This window comes from Hyalella azteca, unplaced genomic scaffold (assembly GCF_000764305.2).
Source record: "Hyalella azteca isolate HAZT.00-mixed unplaced genomic scaffold, Hazt_2.0.2 contig3942, whole genome shotgun sequence".
Classification (NCBI taxonomy): domain Eukaryota; kingdom Metazoa; phylum Arthropoda; class Malacostraca; order Amphipoda; family Hyalellidae; genus Hyalella; species Hyalella azteca.
Window position 1 is genome coordinate 13037 of NW_025934170.1, and position 21687 is coordinate 34723.

At 40.2% G+C, this 21687-nt stretch overlaps 2 protein-coding genes across 2 annotated transcripts in view; both read right to left on the reverse strand.

Annotated features, from left to right (window-relative positions):
* Positions 1-13501, reverse strand: part of LOC108675174 — a 17000-nt gene extending 3499 nt beyond the window's left edge. The window contains exons 1-6 of the mRNA XM_047879838.1: positions 12452-13501; positions 9925-10018; positions 8364-8471; positions 7473-7576; positions 6851-6992; positions 1551-1635 (exon numbers count right to left, since the gene is read on the reverse strand). Of these exons, the coding sequence (XP_047735794.1) occupies positions 1551-1635; positions 6851-6992; positions 7473-7576; positions 8364-8471; positions 9925-10018; positions 12452-12750 (832 nt within the window). The 5' untranslated portion in view covers positions 12751-13501. The remainder of the gene's footprint in view (positions 1-1550; positions 1636-6850; positions 6993-7472; positions 7577-8363; positions 8472-9924; positions 10019-12451) is intronic.
* LOC125177663 (proline-rich receptor-like protein kinase PERK2) lies at positions 12750-13211 on the reverse strand. Its single transcript, XM_047879833.1, has one exon. The coding sequence runs from the start codon at positions 13209-13211 to the stop codon at positions 12750-12752; it is 462 nt and encodes a 153-aa protein (XP_047735789.1).
* Positions 13502-21687: the final 8186 nt, after the last annotated feature.

A 21687-nucleotide genomic window follows, 5' to 3' on the forward strand; every position in this document is an offset into this window, starting at 1 on the left:
TGACAAGTGTGTCCTGAGAGTATGACAAGTGTGTCCTGAGAGTATGACAAGTGTGTCCTGAGAGTATGACAAGTGTGTCCTGAGAGTATGACAAGTGTGTCCTGAAAAAGTGAAAAGGTTGGCTGAACTTAAGGCCCGGCCGAAGAGGAAATTAGCGGCTGATTTAGGTGCATCCCCGAGTCTCGGGCGGCACTTAATGCTGAATCGAACCAGAATCCAAATATTTTTAGGATAATAATGTTGGCATTAGAAAGTTATAGTATCGACCTCTACTGCCCCTGTGCACAAGCACTTTTATATTTTATATAGTTGAACTATATATTTTATATAGTTGAACTATATATTTTATATAGTTGAATAATTGCAGTAGCAGGACGTGGGCCTGAGTATGATTGAATAAGTGGGGGAACAAAAGGATGCTGGGGGAACAACAGGATAGCCACGGCGTAACAGACACCCACGAAGCAGCAGGCGTCCACCCCAACAGTGGGGGACTTCAAAGAGTCTTCCTCGGTGATATCTTCATCTACCCTCATCTCAATTTATCCTCTTCTCGTTAAAGCTTCTAAGATTTAAAGCCAAATCCTTTTTAAAGTTGCTAATATCCAATCAGTCGCTAAATCTCCAATCAGTCGCTAAATCTCCAATCAGTCGCTAAATCTCCAATCAGTCGCTAAATCTCCAATCAGTCGCTAAATCTCCAATCAGTCGCTAAATCTCTAATCAGTCCCTCAATCTCTAATCAGTCCCTCAATCTCTAATCAGTCCCTCAATCTCTAATCAGTCCCTCAATCTCTAATCAGTCCCTCAATCTCTAATCAGTCCCTCAATCTCTAATCAGTCCCTCAATCTCTAATCAGTCCCTCAATCTCTAATCAGTCCTTCAATCTCTAATCAGTCCTTCAATCTCTAATCAGTCCTTCAATCTCTAATCAGTCCTTCAATCTCTAATCAGTCCTTCAATCTCTAATCAGTCCCTCAATCTTTAATCAGTCCCTCAATCTCTAATCAGTCCCTCAATCTCTAATCAGTCCTTCAATCTCTAATCAGTCCTTCAATCTCTAATCAGTCACTAAATCTCTAATCAGTCCCTCAATCTCTAATCAGTCACTAAATCTTTTATAAGACGGTTATTATACATTGTGTTAATATAATGAATACAATAAAGTAGGGTGACGGCACCAAGGAAGACTCTTCAAGGCACTAAACACCGGCACTAGTGTCACCAAGCAACACCTATTTAGTTATGCAACACCCAATTACGTGAATACAGTAAAGTGACGTTAAAATAACGTTAAAATACCGTTAAAATGACGTTAAATAAACGTTATTTGCACGTTATAACGTAAATACAGGAAATGACGTTAAAACAACGTTAAATAAACGTTATTTGCACGTCATAACGTGAATACAGGAAATGACATTAAATAAACGTTATTTGCACGTCATAACGTTAAAATGACGTGGAAATAACGTTGAATAAACGTAACGTTATTTCCCCGTCATATGCTCGGCGGGTATAAAGCTTGAGTAAAGAAGGCGGCACCCACCATAGCCTTGGCCCTGCAGGAACAAACGCAGCGCCTCCATCACCTTGCCGGGCTGCTCCTCCAGCACCAACCCGCAGTCCTGGATCTGTGGTGCACGTCATGCTACATAAATCTTTGTACATTGGACAGACATCATAGTACATTGTACAGACATCATAGTATACAGTAAACACATCATAGTAAACGGCACATACATCATAATACTAAGAGAAACTCAACAGTACCTACTGTATACACAAACATCGTACAACAAATATCCTAGTCTCTTAAGCAGGTGTTAGGGACGGAGCAGTCCCAGGCCACGCTTGCCGCTCTTGGCCACACATCACACATCATCCTGCAACACTCATCACCAAGCCGTTACATCACTCCATCGCCTTCCTTCCCTACACCATCGTCCTCCATCCTCTCTCTCCCTACCTTCACACTACCCTCACCCCCACCCATATCTCCCCCGTATTTCCTCCCCCCACCTCCCTCTACCCTCACCTTCACCTACCCTCGTCCCCACCTCCCATATCTCCGNGGTTAGTGGGGGCTGTAGTTGCTGGTGATGTTGAGGACGTTACAGCGCACCATACGCGCCCCCTGGGGGGGACAAGGGGGTTAGTGGGGGCTGTAGTTGCTGGTGATGTTGAGGACGTTACAGCGCACCATACGCGCCCCCTGGGGGGGACAAGGGGGTTAGTGGGGGCTGTAGTTGCTGGTGATGTTGAGGACGTTACAGCGCACCATACGCGCCCCCTGGGGGGGACAAGGGGGTTAGTGGGGGCTGTAGTTGCTGGTGATGTTGAGGACGTTACAGCGCACCATACGCGCCCCCTGGGGGGGACAAGGGGGTTAGTGGGGGCTGTAGTTGCTGGTGATGTTGAGGACGTTACAGCGCACCATACGCGCCCCCTGGGGGGGACAAGGGGGTTAGTGGGGGACTGGGAGTATTAGGGGAACTTGATCTGGAATAAGAATATATTAGGAGTGGAGAATTCGAATTTAGGGGATGAGCTCGAGCCGTCTCGTACGTGCGCGATACCGGCGTATATAAGGGCAGAGCAGGGAACCGCGGGCAATCGGGTACGGGCAGTCGTGTCAGTCGGTCGCACTGAAAGGTCGTGGTATTTGTCTCTTTTGGGCGACGCGACCAGACGAAGGTCGGAACAGTGCTTACGACGTAAGATCATTCGACGAGTGAACCGATTTTGCTGAGGATTGAAAACCACGCTACGAGATCAGACGACATAAGACCGAGAACCCCAGCCAGCTACGAAGTTAGTTCGGAATCTACTTCCCTGGACTCGAGAATCATCCCCGTGCAGCCGCGTCAAAAAATATCATCACGTTTGGTCCAGACTCTGCTTCCTCCTCAACCCTCGGTGATGTAGCAATGTGGAAATTTATTGCAGCCTAGCATTTCTGTGTAGCCACCTTTGTTTAGTCTCGCTGTGTCAGTTTCAATCAGCGATTCAAGGCCTGTTAGAAATTGTCGAGTACTGTCTTCTCAGGCCCAGCTCTGTATAAGATAGGTTTTCAATTAACAGGTAGGCCAGTGTGCTCGTCATTCTCACCGTTCCTAGCAACTAGGTGTAGGATATCTTGCATTTTATTATATGAAGTTTGAGATAATACATGTGTTTTCAATTGTCCTTTTGTCAATTCGTCATTGACTCTTAGGAGAACCTCATCGCGTTCTTTGTACCACTCGGAAAGCAATTTAGGGAACCAACCTGACAGTCAAGTAATTAAGAACATGAAGCTCTGAAAGATACGGGTTTGAATACGGTTTTAGAGTTTAATACACGATAAATACATATTCCCGCGACCATATATCTATATCAAGCATAGCTTCATCACTACGTAAAATTTAACATAGTTTAATTAGACTGGGGTCAGAGAGAGAGAAAAAAAGAGAGAGAGAGAGTGGGGTGTTAGGGGGACTGGGGGTTAGAGAACTGCTCACAACAAAGGACACTTAGAACTTTACGAGGGGCATCACTCCACCCAACAAAGGGCACGACAGGGCCCCCGTTCTCATAAGCCCACATCTCAACCCAGAGACCACCTGCAGAGATCACCTGCCATGCATCACAAAGGGCACTGCCCACGCCCCCAAACCCTGAACCCCACGCCTCCACAAAGGACACCTCCCGCCCCTTCCATAGCACCCCACGCCCCCCCAAAGGGCACCCCACGCCCCCCCAAAGGGCACCCCAAACCTTAACCTCCCGATCACCCGAAACAAAGTTATATTAGATCAGTTGATCCTAATTAAATAAATTGTGATTTAATTTCCATTGTTATCATTAAACCTATTCTAAAACATCACTCGTAGGAAAATTTCAAGTCCAGCATCTTGGCTGTAATTTGCTCTGCGATGTAGCGTTCGATTTTAGGCACATTTTTCCCCGTGATGTCTTCCTTCTACGACCCGCTCTCTCCTGGACAACAAAAAAGATATCAGCATATAAAAATATATTTAAACAGGGTGGCCCAGTGGCTATATCTCAGAGTACCAAGATTGTGGTAGTGAGGTACGGGTTCGATCTCAGCTAACTGCGACAGTTTAGGGCCAGAATCAGCAATGAAGCCGGGCGGTTAAGCAAAGCAAAATTGAAGCAGTGAGTTGCGTGTTCGAGACTGCAACAAAATGTGAATGTTCGCAATGTTTAGGATAGTCGACATTTAAAACGGCCTAATAAACACTGAAACCGCTTTCATTATATACACTTATGTGTAGAAGTGTAAGATTGGATATCGGAATAACCTTCCCGATCTCAGCTAGAATTTTTACTGCTTGCAGGTTGCGAACCCACAACTCATTGCTCAAATTTTGATCATCTCAACCACTCGCCCACCCCTGAGTTACGACAAGACCTGAATTGGAATATAATTTTCTGTAGTTCAACTAGATATTTTATGTATATTTTTTTCTCTAATGGTATAATTCATTCATTTTGTGAAACGGTGTAGCAAAAAAAAAAACTCAGACATAATTAAGCTATAACAATGTTTTGACTACAAACAACTTTTAATGAGTGAAATTTTTTAGGATAATTTCCAAATAAAATAGAATATTGAAAAATTATATAGTGTCGAATGTTAAAATAAAACTATAATGTACTAGACATTCAATCTATCATTTTTAATTTATTGGTACATTTTCTATGTGAACACTGAAGCGAATCAAGCAAACCTATTTGAGAAGCCCTTTGTCAAAATGCCGTTTTTTATATCATATTATGTCGTATTATATTATATTTCGTGCGGTTCTTCACCTGCACGCCGTACGAATAGCATTAGACCCACTGCCCCCTCGTAGTGTCCGAGAGTAGTTTGTGGATACAAATCCTCATGTGTTTACCAGCAGACCGAGTTAGCTATGAGTCCACTGTGACACTGAGAGCTTGTCTCAGACGCTGAGTCGACAGCTTATACAGCATATGTGTCACGAAGACAATATCCTGGTGGACGGAGGTACTAAGTCTATAAAAGGGCTGGGATCCTTAGTAAGGCCCCTAGTAACTGACATGCACGCAGCAATGTAACTCGCGTTAGAGCTACTCCGACCTAACGGTCGACTTCTTAGCCTATACCTGTATTGTATCTCACGTATAACCACCCCGTATACTGTATTGTATCTCTCACGTATAACCACCTCGTATACTATACTGTATCACTCTTGTATTACCACCCCGTATACTGTATTGTATCTCTCACGTATAACCACCCCGCATACTGTACTGTATCACTCTTGTATTACCACCCCGTATACTGTACTGTATAACTCTTGTATTACCACCCCGTATACTGTACTGTATCACTCTTGTATTACCATGCACCCCATAATACTGTACTGTATCACTCTTGTATTACCACCCCGTACTGTAACTCTCATGTATTACCACCCCGTATCAAGATAAGTTCTCGAGACTGATGGTGTCTTACTTGTCCTTCACGAACATAGTCAATGAATCCCTGTCTTCAGGTTCAGGTAGGAATACTATATGCTAAGTCTGGAGGCGCGTACACGTGCCTCCAGGACAAATGCGTTGTCGTGAAGCAACTAATGCTTCGCTATTGGTGTAACTGACGCCCGAAGTTATAATGTGCTCATTTTAATTTAAATTACGATATTTGTAATTGTAATTGATTGAATTGAAATTATTAACTCAGGCCAGGCAACAATACTTTTCTTATTTACATGCATGATTTTTGTGATTTTAGAACCCAAATCTCTATTTTATTATTATAATATACCTTATATAGTAAACCATTATAGCTTATATGCCGACAACATTATAATATACCTTATATAGTAAAGTAAGTAAACCATTATAGCTTATATGCTGACAACATTATAATAATTAAATAGTAAGTCATTATATATTATATATTACCACCATTATAATATATCTTGTATGGTAACCCATTAACATAACATAACATAGTGATGTCGGCGCTGAAGCGTAGGCCTGATGTGGCCTGTCGCCAATTCTTTTCCATTTCGTGCCTTGTTCATAGAAGCTTATACACCTATTGACAATTTCGTAATATACCCTATATGGTAAACCATTATAACATTATAAATTGACCCCATTAAAATATACCCTATATAGGTATATCATTATACAATATTACAATGTTATATAATGAGATAATCTTATAACATAATAATTATTTTTTGTAAAGCAAAACGTTCCACGGCAAGTCGGTATTTTCAATTGTAATTACCCCATGAATTTATATTAAGTAAGAATTTATATTATATGTTATATAATAACATTATATTATAATAATTAATTATTTTTTGTAAATTTTTGTAACAATTATTTTTGTAAAGCAAAACGTCCCTTGGTTATAAAGCATTATCAATTGTAATTATCCTACGAATTTATATTAACATTTGACATCTCAATAAATATCAATTGGCTATGCATTCATATTACTATTGACAACTTATAAACTAATAATTACCCTATCTATTTAAATTATCATTAAAATTACTCATCATAACATCCATCGCTTGAATGATTATAATCCTTACAAAATTCGTTAAAAAAATAACGTAGTTTGGGCCGAAGTCAATTCCGTTTTCTGTGAAACTAACTTTAGAAAACGTTTCTTTTTAGGGCTAACTTCAAATAACTTGAAACACGGAGAGCTCGTATATAAAATATTCAGTTTATGACGTAAATATTAAGTAGGTAATATAAGAAGCAGAGGTGGGTCAGGTAAGTATAACATTGACCCACATTTTGCGGGTGGGTCAGGCTGTAGCGGGTCAGGTAAGTATAACATTGACCCACATTTTGCGGGTGGGTCAGGCTGTAGCGGGTCAGCACGTTGGCGCCCAGGCCCACGCCGAGGCCGATGAAGCTGCGCACGTTGAGGTGGGCCCGGACCCGCTCTACCGTGCCCGCCAGCTCGTCCATGGTGGGGTACACGTACCTGGGCACGCGGGCACGTGTTATACATGGTGGGGTACCTGGGCACGTGTTATACATGGTGGGGTACCTGGGCACGTGGGGCACGTGTTATACATGGTGGGGTACCTGGGCACGTGTTATACATGGTGGGGTACCTGGGCACGTGTTATACATGGCACCAGGATAACCATTAATTCTAGTTGAGTTACCCACAATATTGATAACTTGCTTGACTGTTGAGCTCCTCGATCATTGAATGAATCACTAGAACATCATCTTTCTTGTCACAACAACATTCCACATTCACTTTTTACATTTTACATTTACTTTTTACATTCTACATTCCCTTCCCACACCCCACATCCCGCAGGCTTGAGGCACACACCCCACATTCACATCCCACCTTCACCCCACATCCCACACTCACTTCCCACCTTCACCCCACACACCCCACATTCATTTCCCTTATTCACCCCACACCCCCCAGGCTCGAGGCACTCACCCCTGGGGGAGGCTGGGGGCCCCCTCCTCCTGCCCCGGGGCGTTGATGCTCACCACGCAGAAGCTCCCCAGCAGCGGCCGCATGTCGGGGTAGTGGAAGAAACTCTGGGGGGCATGTTGTTATATATATATTTTTTTATATCATATATAATCATTATATTATTTTATAGTAAAGAAATTATTATTATGTTATAAAGTATAATATTTAATATCAAATGTCGGGGGAGCGCATGTCGGGGTAGTGGAAGAAACTCTGGGGGGACATGTTGTTTTGTTATATATTATTTTATATCATATATAATAATTATTTTATTTTATAGTAAAGAAATTATTGTTATGTTATAAAGTATAATATTTCATATCGAATGTAGGGGTAGTGGAAGAAACTCTGGCCCGACATGTTCTTATGTTATGAATTATATTTAATAGAAAATATAATAATTACCAGTATATTATTTACTAATAAAGAAATTATTACATTATAAAGTATAATATTTCATTTAAATATAATAGTAATAATACTATTTCTTAATAAATAAATCATTATGTTATATACCTAATATATTTTATATCACATATAATAATTATACTATTTCCCAGTAAAAAATTATTATTTATTATTCATGAGGATACCATCAGATAAAATGCATCATATATATGACATTTGAAGCTTCATATAGATATATACAAATATATCTATATCTAATCTATAGAGATATATCTATATATATCTATAGATATATAAAATATATCTTCATATAGATATTTAAAAATAATCTTCCATGATAATCATTTTATATCTTACAATACAGATTATTGAACTCGTATATTCCAGGCAAAAAAAGTGAATGATTACACTCATAGGAATGAATGGATCAAGAAGTGGTGTCACCTGGAAGTTGGTGACGTGGTTGAGGCCGAGGTCGTGGTAGGTGAATATGGTGGGCTTGGTGGTGTCACCAACCACCGCGATGGTGATGGGTCCATGCTCCGTCTCAACCTACAGCATTATTACCAATCATTATAATCATCAATAACATTATCATCAATGATAAATAAAACTGTTATTAATGTTAACCTTGCCCAGACAGAGGAATGATTTCAGAGAGAAAGTATATATACATATTTATGTCGTGCAGAAATCGTGGAATTGCCGATTCTATGGAATCGGCAGCCAGTTTGCCGAATCTGTAGAATCGACATTTCGTTCCTGATTCAGAAAATTGGACATTAGAGTTACAGTTAGAAAACAAATCGACAGTTAAAGTTATGAAAGGTTAGCTCAAGTTCGTTTAAGTTCCTTTATATTTAAATATTTAAAAAAAGAACTTTGGCTGACTGACCTAACCCGAGATTCCTATATAGTTATAGAAATGCTTATTATACAGATTCTGCTAACTGGCTAATGATTCCATAGAATCAGCAATTCCGCGATTTTGGCACAACATTTATAATAATATAGCCTGCGTTTATATGAAATTTTATATACTCTCTTCTGCTGTACCAATCATTAGACAACTGCAGAAGCTTAACTTCAAGTTTATTTATGTGTATGTGTGCAATTATACATATTTAAATAACTATATTCTTCATCTGGAAAGATTTCAAGACTTTTTAACGCAATATTGTACCTCACACCACCACATAATTGCTAAAAAAAGTTCTGGATGAGACTGGCATTCTTTTAACAAACCTTGTCTGAATAAAGGGCTCTGCCCTGAATATATGTATTTAAATATATATGTATACAAAATAACAAAATGTATACCTAAAAGAAATATGTACATTTACTTATATTGGTATAGCTAGGCAGAACCTATTCATTTATACAAGGATGATTGAAGACCAGAGCAAGCTTTTCATTAACAATCTTATTTCGCTCCAAAGAGTTGAACAAAATTTCTAGCTGAGAGATCAATAAGCAAGTTACTCAATAACATAATAATGCAATACAGTGTTCCAAAAGTTCAACATTTCAAATATATATTATATTATACTAGTGTAGGCTGGCAGAATTTTTTCTCTTAAGCAAGTTTTGTTAAAGACCAGAAAATTAGTTTTATTTATCATCTTCTTGTTATATACATTATATATTACCTATATACTTATATTATACATGTACATATATTATATATTATGACATTATACATACATATTATATATTACATTATGCATCTATATTATATATACTATTATATTATATATTATAGATATATAATATATATTATAACATAACCAGTGACCTGTTGCGGGGTGCCTGGTTGAACATACGAAACATAATGGAATACTATGTTTCGTATGCATGTTCAACATTCTGAATGTACATTATATTATTATACTATACATCTATATAATATATAATAACATAATAATAATAATATAATATATAATAATATTATATTATATAATATACATTAAACACATATATTCAATATAATAACAAGACGCGTGACCTGTTGCGGGGTGCCCAGGCTGCCGTCGGCCACGAGGGTGCGGGCGCTGGCCACGGACAGCATCACGTTACGCAGCTCCTCTGGCCCCTCCCCGCTGCTCAGGCGTAAACGATACTAGCTTAGTAATTAATACTTAGCACATTATTATGTTCTAATGAATAAGTAACACTTATCACATTAATAAGTTATATTGAATAATTAACACTTATCACATTAATATGTTGTAATGAATAATTAACACTTATCACATTAAACTGTTATAATGAATAATGAACACTTAATACATCAAAAATTTTATAATACATAATCACACCTAAGTGATTGTAAGGGTATAGGAATGCCGACTTAAATGATAACAAACAAGCTCTGTTCAGGTCGTCTCCCTTCCACGTCTTGTTAATGGTTATCTGTTGTATAATTCTTCATTTTTGTGGCTTCAATTAGTGAATATCGCCATCACAAGATTTGTTTTCCTTTATATTGAAATTTTACAGTAAAAAAAATACTGTGTTTACCTTGAGATTTGATCAAGCCTGGTAGATCAGGTCTGTTGAGCACCCTAAGTGATGATTTGACTAAGATATAATTGTAATATTATTTTTAGCGCATTTTCTTATTTATGAAAAAACAGGCGCTATTGTGCTCGTCATGTCCGTCCGTCCGTCTGTCTGTCCGTCCGTCCGTCCGTCTGTTCGTCCGTGACCTCATGTTTTCATCGACGAGAAAACGCGCTCTTTGTCACTCACTGCAGTGAGTACTAAGTTTCATTTTTTAACATTTACATGAATAAATAGGCTTTTTGTCGCTGTATAGGTATAGATATATAAATAAATAAAAACAATTTAATATAAATATAATAAAAACAATTTAACCAGGCGATACTATGAATAAAATTCAATTATACTATTATTTATTTTTTAATATTTACATAGTTCAAATGTGTAAAAATGTAATAAATAAATTTCTAAAAATATAACCTTAAGATCCCCAGTATTCTGCATATCAGAATATTTCCAAGGTTTAGGGAGACGAGGCTTAAATTTATGAATTATATTTGACATGCGAACATAAAGTTTATTAAGTGCAATTATAATAGTTGATTAGAATATTTACCCTAATTTTTCAATGCGAATTTAATATTGAAATCTTGAATGCTTTTCTCTTTCCTTGACATGAATTTGCTATTTTAAAAAGAGATATAAAGGCAGCAACGTTGTAATGAAACAATGAATTTACGGCGCTCAACCACCACGGAAATGAATCGTGTCTGTTTAAGTTGTGCATTCGAAGTTCAAAATTAATCAATTTCGACCACGTCGCATGAACACATAGACGAATTGAGAGCGAAATCTATGGTACAATGACGACTTCTGTCAATTAGAGCATTTCAGCCTGAATTCCGATGAATTCGTCTCGCAGCGGTTGAGGCTGCAAGTGAGGAACGCCAATTTCAACAAAATTTTGATACGAGCCCGACTCTGAAACAAGTGCCGCCCAGGACTCGGGGAGCGCGTAAATCAGCCGCTCATGTCTGCTTCGGTCGAGCAAGAAGTGCAGCCTCTAAGCAGCTTGCGAGCTCGGGTATGACTGGGCTTCGGTTAACCCTCGTCATACTCACAGGACACACCTGTCATAGCTCTTATGACCATATGAAGTCGGGAAGAAGATTCTGAGCAGAAGATGATTTAGAAGCAGACCCAGACCCTAAAAAAATTCATATGCCTTAACAAGATTTTGAGACGGTGGCGACCCTACTTTAGGTGCCGCCCTGGACTCGGGGGAGCACGTAAATCAGCTGCTCTATATCCGCTTCATCTCACGGTTTGAATGATAGCCTTTGGGCAGCTTGCTAGCTCGGTATGACTCAACTCGGACCCTAGTCATACTCTTAGGCGATTATAATGTCGGAAAGGAGATTCTGACCAGAAACTGATTTCGATCGGGCGGTCAAGCATGCCCAGAATAACATTGCGCCGAGTGGCAGAGACTATACGGCCGAAGCCTAGGCGGTACCCGAATTTTGATAGGCTGCGGACCCGACTCTGAATTAGGTGCCGCCTAGGACTCGGGTTACACGCTAATCAGCCGCTACGTGTCCGCCTCGGCTCAGGGTTTAAAGGGCAGCCTCTGAGCAGCTTGCACGCTCGGTTTCACTCGACTCGGTTAACCTTCTCATACTCTCAGGCGACCATACGGTCGGAAAGTGGATTCTGGTTAAAAGCTAATTTCGATTGGGTGGCTAAGATACCCATAATAACTTGATGCCGAGTATAGACTTCTGGGCAGAAGCCTAGGCGTCACCCAAATTTTGTAAGGGCGAGAGAGGGGACGTGGAGAGCAGAAGGGACTCGCGAAGATGGGCTTCCTGAAAAGGGCACAGAAGATAGTGACGAAAAAGAGCACAAAGGGGACTCACGAAGAATTACGCAGAAGACTCACTTGAGAGAGCACAGAGAGCACTCACGAAAGAGGTCACAGAGGGGACTCACGAAAGAGGGCACTGAGGAGACTCACGAATGGAACTCACTAGAGAAGAGGGTTACGGTCGTCGTTATGAGTGCCGGCCACGAGAGGCTCGTATTGCTGCTGCAGCACCAACTGCACCACATCAAGCTTACTGAACTCCCCGGACGCTTTCCTGGCCACCGCCCCCATCACGATCTTGGTCCGACCTCCTACCAGAGCGTCATAGCTGTGGCTTGAGAGTATCTTGCATAACTTTTTCTTGGGGGACATGGTGGCTGCGTGGGGCTTATGGGTGAGGGGGAGGGTGTGGGAATGGGTGTTCTGGCTAAGGAGGTCGTATCGGGTCTGGCCGTATGCCATCAAGTCGTAAGAACCGATACAGAAGCACGTAGAGTTGCACGAAGTGCGGCGGTTGGAGGTGGTCGAGGGGTGAGTGGTGAAGTGGCAAGTGGAGGATGGAAGGTAGCAACCAGTGAAAGGGAAAGAAGCAGAGCGACGGGTGGAGGGGAGGCAGGTCTTATGTTGACAGCTGGTGGAATGGAAAGTGGTAGAGTTGCAGGTGTCGGAGTGGCGGCTGGTAGAGGGACAAGTGTCGGGGTGACAGGCGTCGGGGTGACAGGCGTCGGGGTGACAGGCGTCGGGGTGACAGGCGTCGGGGTGACAGGTTTCAGGGTGACAGGCGTCGGGGTGACAGGCGTCGGGGTGACACGGGTGTCGGGATGACGGGTGTCGGGATGACGGGTGTCGGGATGACGGGTGGCAGAGTGACAGGTGTTACTATTGAGCTGCACCGCTTGAGTGGACGCCCCTGGTTGGTACATAAGGTTCAGAGAGCGACCGTTGAGCTTTGGTCATAGGGGGTGTCGAAACCAGGCAGTGCTGGTGGTGAGGAAAAACGGACAAGTTGGTGGTGAAGAAAAACGGTATAGTTGGTACAGGAAGAGAAACAGACGAGCTGGTGGTGAGGAAAAACGGTATAGTTGGTACAGGAAGAAAAACGGACGAGTTGGTGGTGAGGAAAAACGGACGTGCTAGTGGTAAGGAAAAACGGACGAGCTGGTGGCGAGGAAAAACGGACGAGTTGGTGGTAAGGAAAAACGGACGAGCTGGTGGCGAGGAAAAACGGACGGGCGAGGAAAAACGGACGAGTTGGTGGTAAGGAAAAACGGACGAGCTGGTGGCGAGGAAAAACGGACGAGTTGGTGGTAAGGAAAAACGGACGAGTTGGTGGTGAGGAAAAACGGACGAGTTGGTGGTGAGGAAAAACGGACGAGCTAGTGGTGAGGAAAAACGGTATAGTTGGTACAGGAAGAAAAACAGACGAGCTGGTGGTGAGGAAAAACGGTATAGTTGGTACAGGAAGAAAAACGGACGAGTTGGTGGTGAGGAAAAATGGACGAGTTGGTGGTGAGGAAAAACGGACGAGTTGGTGGTGAGGAAAAATGGACGAGCTGGTGGTGAGGAAAAACGGTGGAGTTGGTGGAGAAGAAAAACGGACGAGTTGGTGGCGAGGAAAAACGGACGAGTTGGTGGTGATGAAAAACGGACGAGCTGGTGGTGAGGAAAAACGGTGGAGTTGGTGGAGAAGAAAAACGGACGTGCTGGTGGTAGGGAAAAATGGCGAAGTTGGTGGCGATGAAAAACGGACGATTTAGTGGTGCGGAAAAAATGGACGAGCTGGTGGTGAGGAAAAACGGTATAGTTGGTACAGGAAGAAAAACGGACGAGCTAGTGGTAAAGAAAAACGGACGAGTTGGTGGAGAAGAAAAACGGACGAGTTGGTGGAAAAGAAAAACGGACGAGTTGGTGGTGAGGAAAAACAGACGTGCTGGTGGAGAATAAAAACGGACGAACTGGTCGTGAGGAAAAACGGTGGAGTTGGTGGAGAAGAATAACGAACGAGGTGGTGGTGAGGAAAAACGGAAGAGCTAGTGAAGAAAAACAAACAGGCTAATGGTGAGGAAAAACGGTGGAGTTGGTAGAGAATAAAAACGGACGAGCAACTGGTGAGGAAAAACGGTTGAGTTGGTGGAGAATAATAACGGACGTGATGGTGGAAAAGAAAAACGGACTTGTTGGAAGAGAGGAAAAACGATGGATTTGGCGGAGAGGAAAAACGAACGATTTGGTGGCGAGGGAAAACAGACGACTTGCTACAGAAGAAAAACGGACGAGTTGGTGGCGAGAAAAAACGGATATGGAGGAGAGGAAAACGGACGAGCTGGTGGAGAAGAAAAACGGACGTGCTTGTGACGAGGAAAAACGGACGATTTGCTGGCGAGGAAAAACGGACGTGGTGGTGTCGAGGAAAGACCACTGCGACTTAAAAGCACATTTAAAATTTTTTCGGAACAAGATCACGAAGCCAGAAAAATCGCTTATAAATCAATATTGGCAATACAGCGTGAGCTGTTGAGTGTCAGAAGACATTTAACGCTAAAAGCACAAAACCTACACAAATCATGAATGCTTCCACAACAAACTAAGGTAACTCAAGAAACACATGGTGCAAATTAAATAAAACCTGTCGAGAAAATGAACAGTTTTCAGAAATTAGAACAGAAACTTCCTATACATAGCGGAGGAATAGTCATTTGAAATGTATATAAAAGAAGAATCTAAGATGCTATGCCCGAGGCCCAATATTCATTTAAACCATCTAATGCAATTCTTTGTACATTTATGATAGTGCGATGCAATAAATTATTATACAGTATTATTAGTTACATTATTTTTTTATTGTTAATAATTTTGGAAAAATATTCCAAAATAATAAATAACTAGTGTAATACATAGGAAGTCTCGAAATGACATTCCCAGGGACTAGGCATGACAAACAGGCTAGGAAATAGCCTGCGCTCTTTAATACTTTGCTGTTGAAAGGTTAACCTGTGAAAGGTTGACGTTCGAACGCTTGAAAGATCAACGTTTGAAAGGCTAAAATTTTATAGGTTACGTTAGACAGGTTAACGTTAGAACGTTTGCAAGATCAAAGTTCATAAGGTTAACCTTTCAAAGGTTAACGGCTCGTGGCCTAAATTGTGGCGAGATCACTAAGGTATTAGCTGAGTACTGAGTACTACAACCTAAGTACAAGCTTTGTGCTGTCGACAAACTAGCGCAGGATACGTGTGTTGCAACACCAGCGCAGGATACGTGTGTCGCAACACCAATAAATACAGTGTGAATACTTAGTGTTTTATCTTAACTGAAACCTTTTCATGACCGTATCGAGATGCAATGATACAGAAGTAGTCCCCCAGCATAAGTGGTGCCGTGACCTCAAGATGATTACGTTCGTGCACAGTGCCACTGTAATTTTGTACTTTGCATACTTGCCGGCTTTGCCTTGTTTTCGTTTCGACTGCCCGTTAATCATGGCCAAGGCTACTTACTGCTCATGTTAGAGAGAATACCGTTTCACGCAAGAGGAGGAAAATGTCAGTATCGAGAACATTGAATACCTGAGTACCTTCCTAGACCATTTAAAGTCTTCAGAATAATTTGTCACCACGTAGTGAAGTGTGTTTCAGCAATTTGAAGAAGAAATTGTCAACATTTGCAGATTTTTCCCCGTTTGCACGGCTCTTGCACCCGTTAAGAATTTTGTAGTACAGCACGAGCCTCTGAAGATGTCAGCAGAACGGCCGCGTCAAGTTTTCCTCGTCGAACCGAAAATCTCGGTTCGTGCATCTCAATTAGCATGCAGAGATGCCCTCGACCGTTCGACACAGATCCTGAGTATCTTCGTATGCACCAGCAAACTAGTGAAGATGTCATCTGCAGATACTGTCATCGTGTTGGACACGTGAGTCTAAATTGTCGTTCGCGTCTCGGACTGTGCTTCGTATGTCCAGGCAGTGGACATTTCTTTCGAAGCTGCCCTCAACGTCTCGAGATTTGGTCAGCAGGGACAGCCAATCTCTATTTCTAAAGCATTTCAAATATGCAATCAATCGTGGGATTCAAATATTAGAGAAACACCGAGTAACCTTGCTTCATCTAGAAATTATTATTGCGCGCCAGATAATAATGATCATGTACTAGAAAACTGTGTAAAGATGCCTGATCTAGAAGCATCGGCTTCAATCGCGTGGATAATTTTAATATTTAAACTTCGACTGTTGAAACTTTATCGGATAGCGTCTCTAAAGATTCTGGTATTGCAGCTAATATAAATGTTTCTAGATACTTCGATGATAATCAGGCTGACGATAACTATTCAGTATAGTTTCAGATACAAAGTGTATTTTAAATTTAAGAAAGAAATTTTACGACTCGAAGGCTAGATTTTTCTGCAACGAACGTTGTCGAATCTATCTCGCACGGAAATGCACGGTGATTCAAGGGTCTTGCTAACAGCACAACCCTTGATTGGAGCTTTGAACAGTTGGAAGTAGAGGATAATAAGGGTGATCTGGTCCAACGAAACTCAGAGCCCGTGCCTGAAGCAATTATTTCCCCGCCTGAAGTGTCGAGTCAAGTCTCGCTGATTCCCCCAAGTCGGGATTGTTCACCTAGCCATGTAAATGATAGTTTATTGTTGTGGTTAAAACAGTTTTTGATGGTCCAGGATGATTTGTTACAGCGGATTTAAATTGTTTTACGATTGCTGAATGATGGGTGGCTCGAACATGTCTCTGATTTGCATGAGATGAACAAGGCTCCTGATAGTGAAGTCTGTGCGGGTATAATTCAAACTATGCTTGAACATTTAATTAGGCCACGCGAGATCGGGTATCAGAGATTACAAAGCATGTGATGGTAAAAATCGTTCACGGCACCGACGTTTTGGGAGCTCTAATCCGAATAGGAAATGTCAATTTGAAGTAGAGGCGACTGATATGGAGCCCGATGCTGCTTTGCAATGAAATGTGTGCATGATTGATATACTTGATGGCAAGATAGTGCTCCGGAATACCCTGTACAGAAAGAAACTATGGAATACGTTACTGAAAATTGGAAATTAAGACCTTGGCATTGTCGATGTTAGATAAATATTATTCTTGAATTTTGTACTTATATCATTAGTCTGCTTATATCGCAAGTTCACAAGGAATTCAAAAGCAAAGAAAACGCCAAGAAAATTCACCATATCGATATTGAAAACATTTTCGGACTCCGAGCTGGACTCCGAAACGTTTTCAATATCGATATGGTGAATTTTCTTGGCGTTTTCTTTGCTTTTAAATTCCTCGTGAATTTTGTTGGCAGATTAGGTCAATTCCATAGTATTAATGTCTACCCCTAACAGCCCATTTGGAATTTTTGTAAGCATTCTGAATGATGTAGTCTGTTTCATTATACCTACATAGTTTACTATGATTCATATAAGCGTGATATGTAGCCTTATAGTTAATATAAATATGTTCGTCCCTGTGCGGTACAGAAAATGTTTCACGTAAAGTGAAAGATGCACTATGAGGTAAAGTGAATTTTGAACTATATAAATTTAATATTGTATAATAAATTAACCTTGTTCACTGCGTAACATTTTCGTGCGTTAGTCAGCAGGGATTTTAGAGATGCCAATTTTAGACTAAATATTTATAGCAGTAATATGCTTGATGGGATGAGGCGTTCAATTTGTATTATGTTGAGTTTGATTTTCGGAAGCCCGTTTTCTGGTATTGTAAATACTTGTGGATATATAATTTTTTTAAATCTGTAAATATAAAAGTGCAAGTCGTTAGGATTTCAAGGGCAATATTAGCAATTGCACTTAGTGGGGGTCAATGTTAGGGAATAAAATAAATTTATTCTTATTTCATTGCACCAATAACTCCATTTTAATTTAGAGTTTTTCGTACTTTAGGTTATGTAAACATCAGGGATTTATTCATTCATGTTTAAGTCACGAGCTGGGAAGGATTGCTGCACGGCATAACGCAATTGTATAGACGTGTTCTACTATGGCGTTTTAAATGAACTAATACTCAGTTTTTAAAATTAATACTCAGTTTAAACTCCAATGCTCAGTGTTTTAAATGAACTGACACCCTTTCATGACCGTTTAAGATAGTGATAAAGAAGCAGTCACTCAAGAACTATAACTTCAAACTTCTTCAAAATTCACGCATTCTTCATTCACTTCATACATTCTACATTCGCTTCATACATTCCACATTCGCTTCACACAATCTACGAACATTCTCGTACATTCACTTCATTCATCCCACCTTCACTCCACACATTCAACATTCACTTCATGCATCCCACCTTCATTCCACACATTCAACATTCACTTCATGCATCCCACCTTCACTCCACACATTCAACATTCACTTCATGCATCCCACCTTCACTCCAGACATTCAACATTCACTGGGGTCGGGGCACTCACCCCAGGGGGAGGCTGGGGGCGCCCTCCTCCTGCCCCGGGGCGTTGATGCTCACGACGCAGAAGCTCCCCAGCAGCGGGCCCATGTCGGGGTGGTGGAAGAAGCTCTGGTGCGACAAATTATCATTTCATAAAATGTAACATATCATATCAAATATAATCATATTATTTTTTATTAAACAAATTATTTTTTATTTAATTATTTCTTACATTAATTATATTTATATTAACAAATTATTTTTTATTTAATTATTTATTACATTCATTATATTTATATTACCAAATTATTTTTTGTTTAATTTAATTCAATTTTTTAATTTAATATACTTTGATTTTAGTTTAATTCTTTTTCTTTAATTTAATTAATCCCCCCATGCCTCCCTCTGGCAAAGGAGGGGGTTCGTCCGACAAAATGTATTGTATATGTAAGCATATGAGGCTTCATATAGATTTATTTAAAGATTATACGCCATCAATGAAAATCATTTTAAATTCTACAAAGCAGATTATTGAATTTATATATTCTAGGTACGAAACATGAATGATTACACTCGTACAAATACATGCATCAAAAAATGGTCGCACCTGGAAGTTGGTGACGTGGTTGAGGCCGAGGTCGTGGTAGGTGAATATGGTGGGCTTGGTGGTGTCACCAACCACCGCGATGGTGATAGGCCCATGCTCCGTCTCAACCTAGATCATTATTATCAATCATAATTATAATAATCATTAATCAATTGGCATTATCATCAATTATAAATGACAACGGTTATTAATGTTAACCTTGCCCACACACACAAATGATGTCAGATAGAATGCATATGCATGTGTAATGATATAGCCTGTGAGTAAATGAGCTAGCTAATGAGCTACCAAGACCATATTCTGCTGTACCTATTATTAGACAACTGCAGAGCTAAACTTTAAACTTATTTATGCGTATGTGTGCAAATAAACATATTTAGATAAATATATCATTCATCCGGAGAGATTTTAAGACTTTAGACCCACTTTTGCACCTCACACAGCCACACAAACTCTGAAAAAGTTCTGGATGACACTGGCGTTCTTTTTAATCAACCTTGTCTAAACTTGCTCTGCTCCGGATATATGTATATAAATATAATATAAATGAACAAAATGTATGCCTACAAGAAATATGTACGTTTATTTATATTGGTATAGTTAAGCAGAAGTTCTTAATTTCTGCAAGTTTGATTGAAGACCAGCATGCTTTCCATTAACAATCTATTTGCATTCAATGAGTCGAACGAAATTTCTTGCTGGGAGAACAATAAGCAAATTAGTGAATGACATTTTTATGAAATAAAACGTTTCGAATGTTCAACATTCAATATATATATTTAGTTTATTATATTATACATTTATATTATATTATTATATAAGGACCAGCACCTGTTGCGGGGTGCCCAGGCTGCCGTCCGCCTCGAGGCTGCGCGCGTTGGTCACGGACAGCATCACGTTGCGTAGCTCCTCCGACCCTTCCCCGCTGCACAGCCAAAAGCAAAACAAATTTAATTAGTAATACTCATCACATTATTAATATGTTATAATGAAAACTTAAACCTAAGTGGATGTAAGGGTATCGGAATCCCACGGGTGCCATGTGACCAAGCAAGTTCATCGTTGTAAGCACAGCCGATGTAGGCGCGATGGCAGGCCAGCCGATGTAGGCGCGGTGACAGTATATAGGGCTATAGGCCTCCGTTGTGATGGCGCTGACTTGAACGGTAACAGACAATTGTTCTGTTCAGGCCGTCCTCTCTCCTCATACAATAACTTTTTGTTGATAGTTATCTGTTGTAAAATTCTTAATTTTTGTGGCTTAATGCAGTGAATATCGCAGTCTACATGATTGATTTGATTTCCTTTGTATTGATGTTTTCCAGTTAAGAAATACTGCTGGTCGTGTTGTTTATTTACCTTGAGATAAGGTCAAGCCTGGTAGCGAAAGCCAAACGGACCTGCATAAGGTGAAGTCCCAGGTCTGCTGAGCACTAAAGTAATGCTATAAATAAGATACAATTATACATACCATTATTTTTAAATGTTTATACAAATAAAAATGCTCTTTGTCGCTGTATATACAAAGAAATACAAATGAAAACTCCCAAAAATAATAATAAATTAAAATAAAAGATGTCACCAAGCGATATTACGAACAAAATACGATAATTTTTTTTCAAATATATACATTTTTCAAGTGTGTGAGGGTGCGCGTATGTGTGCGTTATATGGAACAAATTGATATAATATTTACAAAATAAATATATAACATATAATTAAAAAATATATATATAACAAATATTACCTTAACATCCACAATATCCTGCATATCACAATATTTCCAAGGTTTGAGGATAATGAAACCTAAATTTATGAATTATTTTGGACCGGACATAAAGTTGAGTAATTACAATTATAGCAGTTGATTAAATATGAACTCTCATATTTAAATGCTAATTTTATATTGAAATCTGGACTGTCGGTCACTTTCCTTGCCTAGAATGCGCTATTAAAAGATATATTGGGGCAGCAACGTTCTAAAGAAATTATCAATGAATTTACCGCGCTTAACAACCAAGGAAATGAATCTTGTCAGTTTAGGTGGTGCATTCGAATTTCAAAATTGGTCAAGCTCGACCATGAACACATTATAGTAAAGTGTCGCATGAGCACATGAAATAATTGAGAGAGAAGTCTATAGTACAGTGGCGACTTCTGTTAATTAGGGCATTTAAGCCTGAACTACGATGAACTAAACTCGCAGCAGCTGAGGGTAAAAGGGAGGATACTGCAATATAACCAAATTTGGATACGGGCCCGACTCTGAAATAGATGCCGCTCAGTATTCGTGGAGCGCGTAAATCAGCCGCTCATGTCTGCTTCGGTGTCGGGGCAGAAGTGTGGCTTCTAAGCAGGTATGACTGCATTGG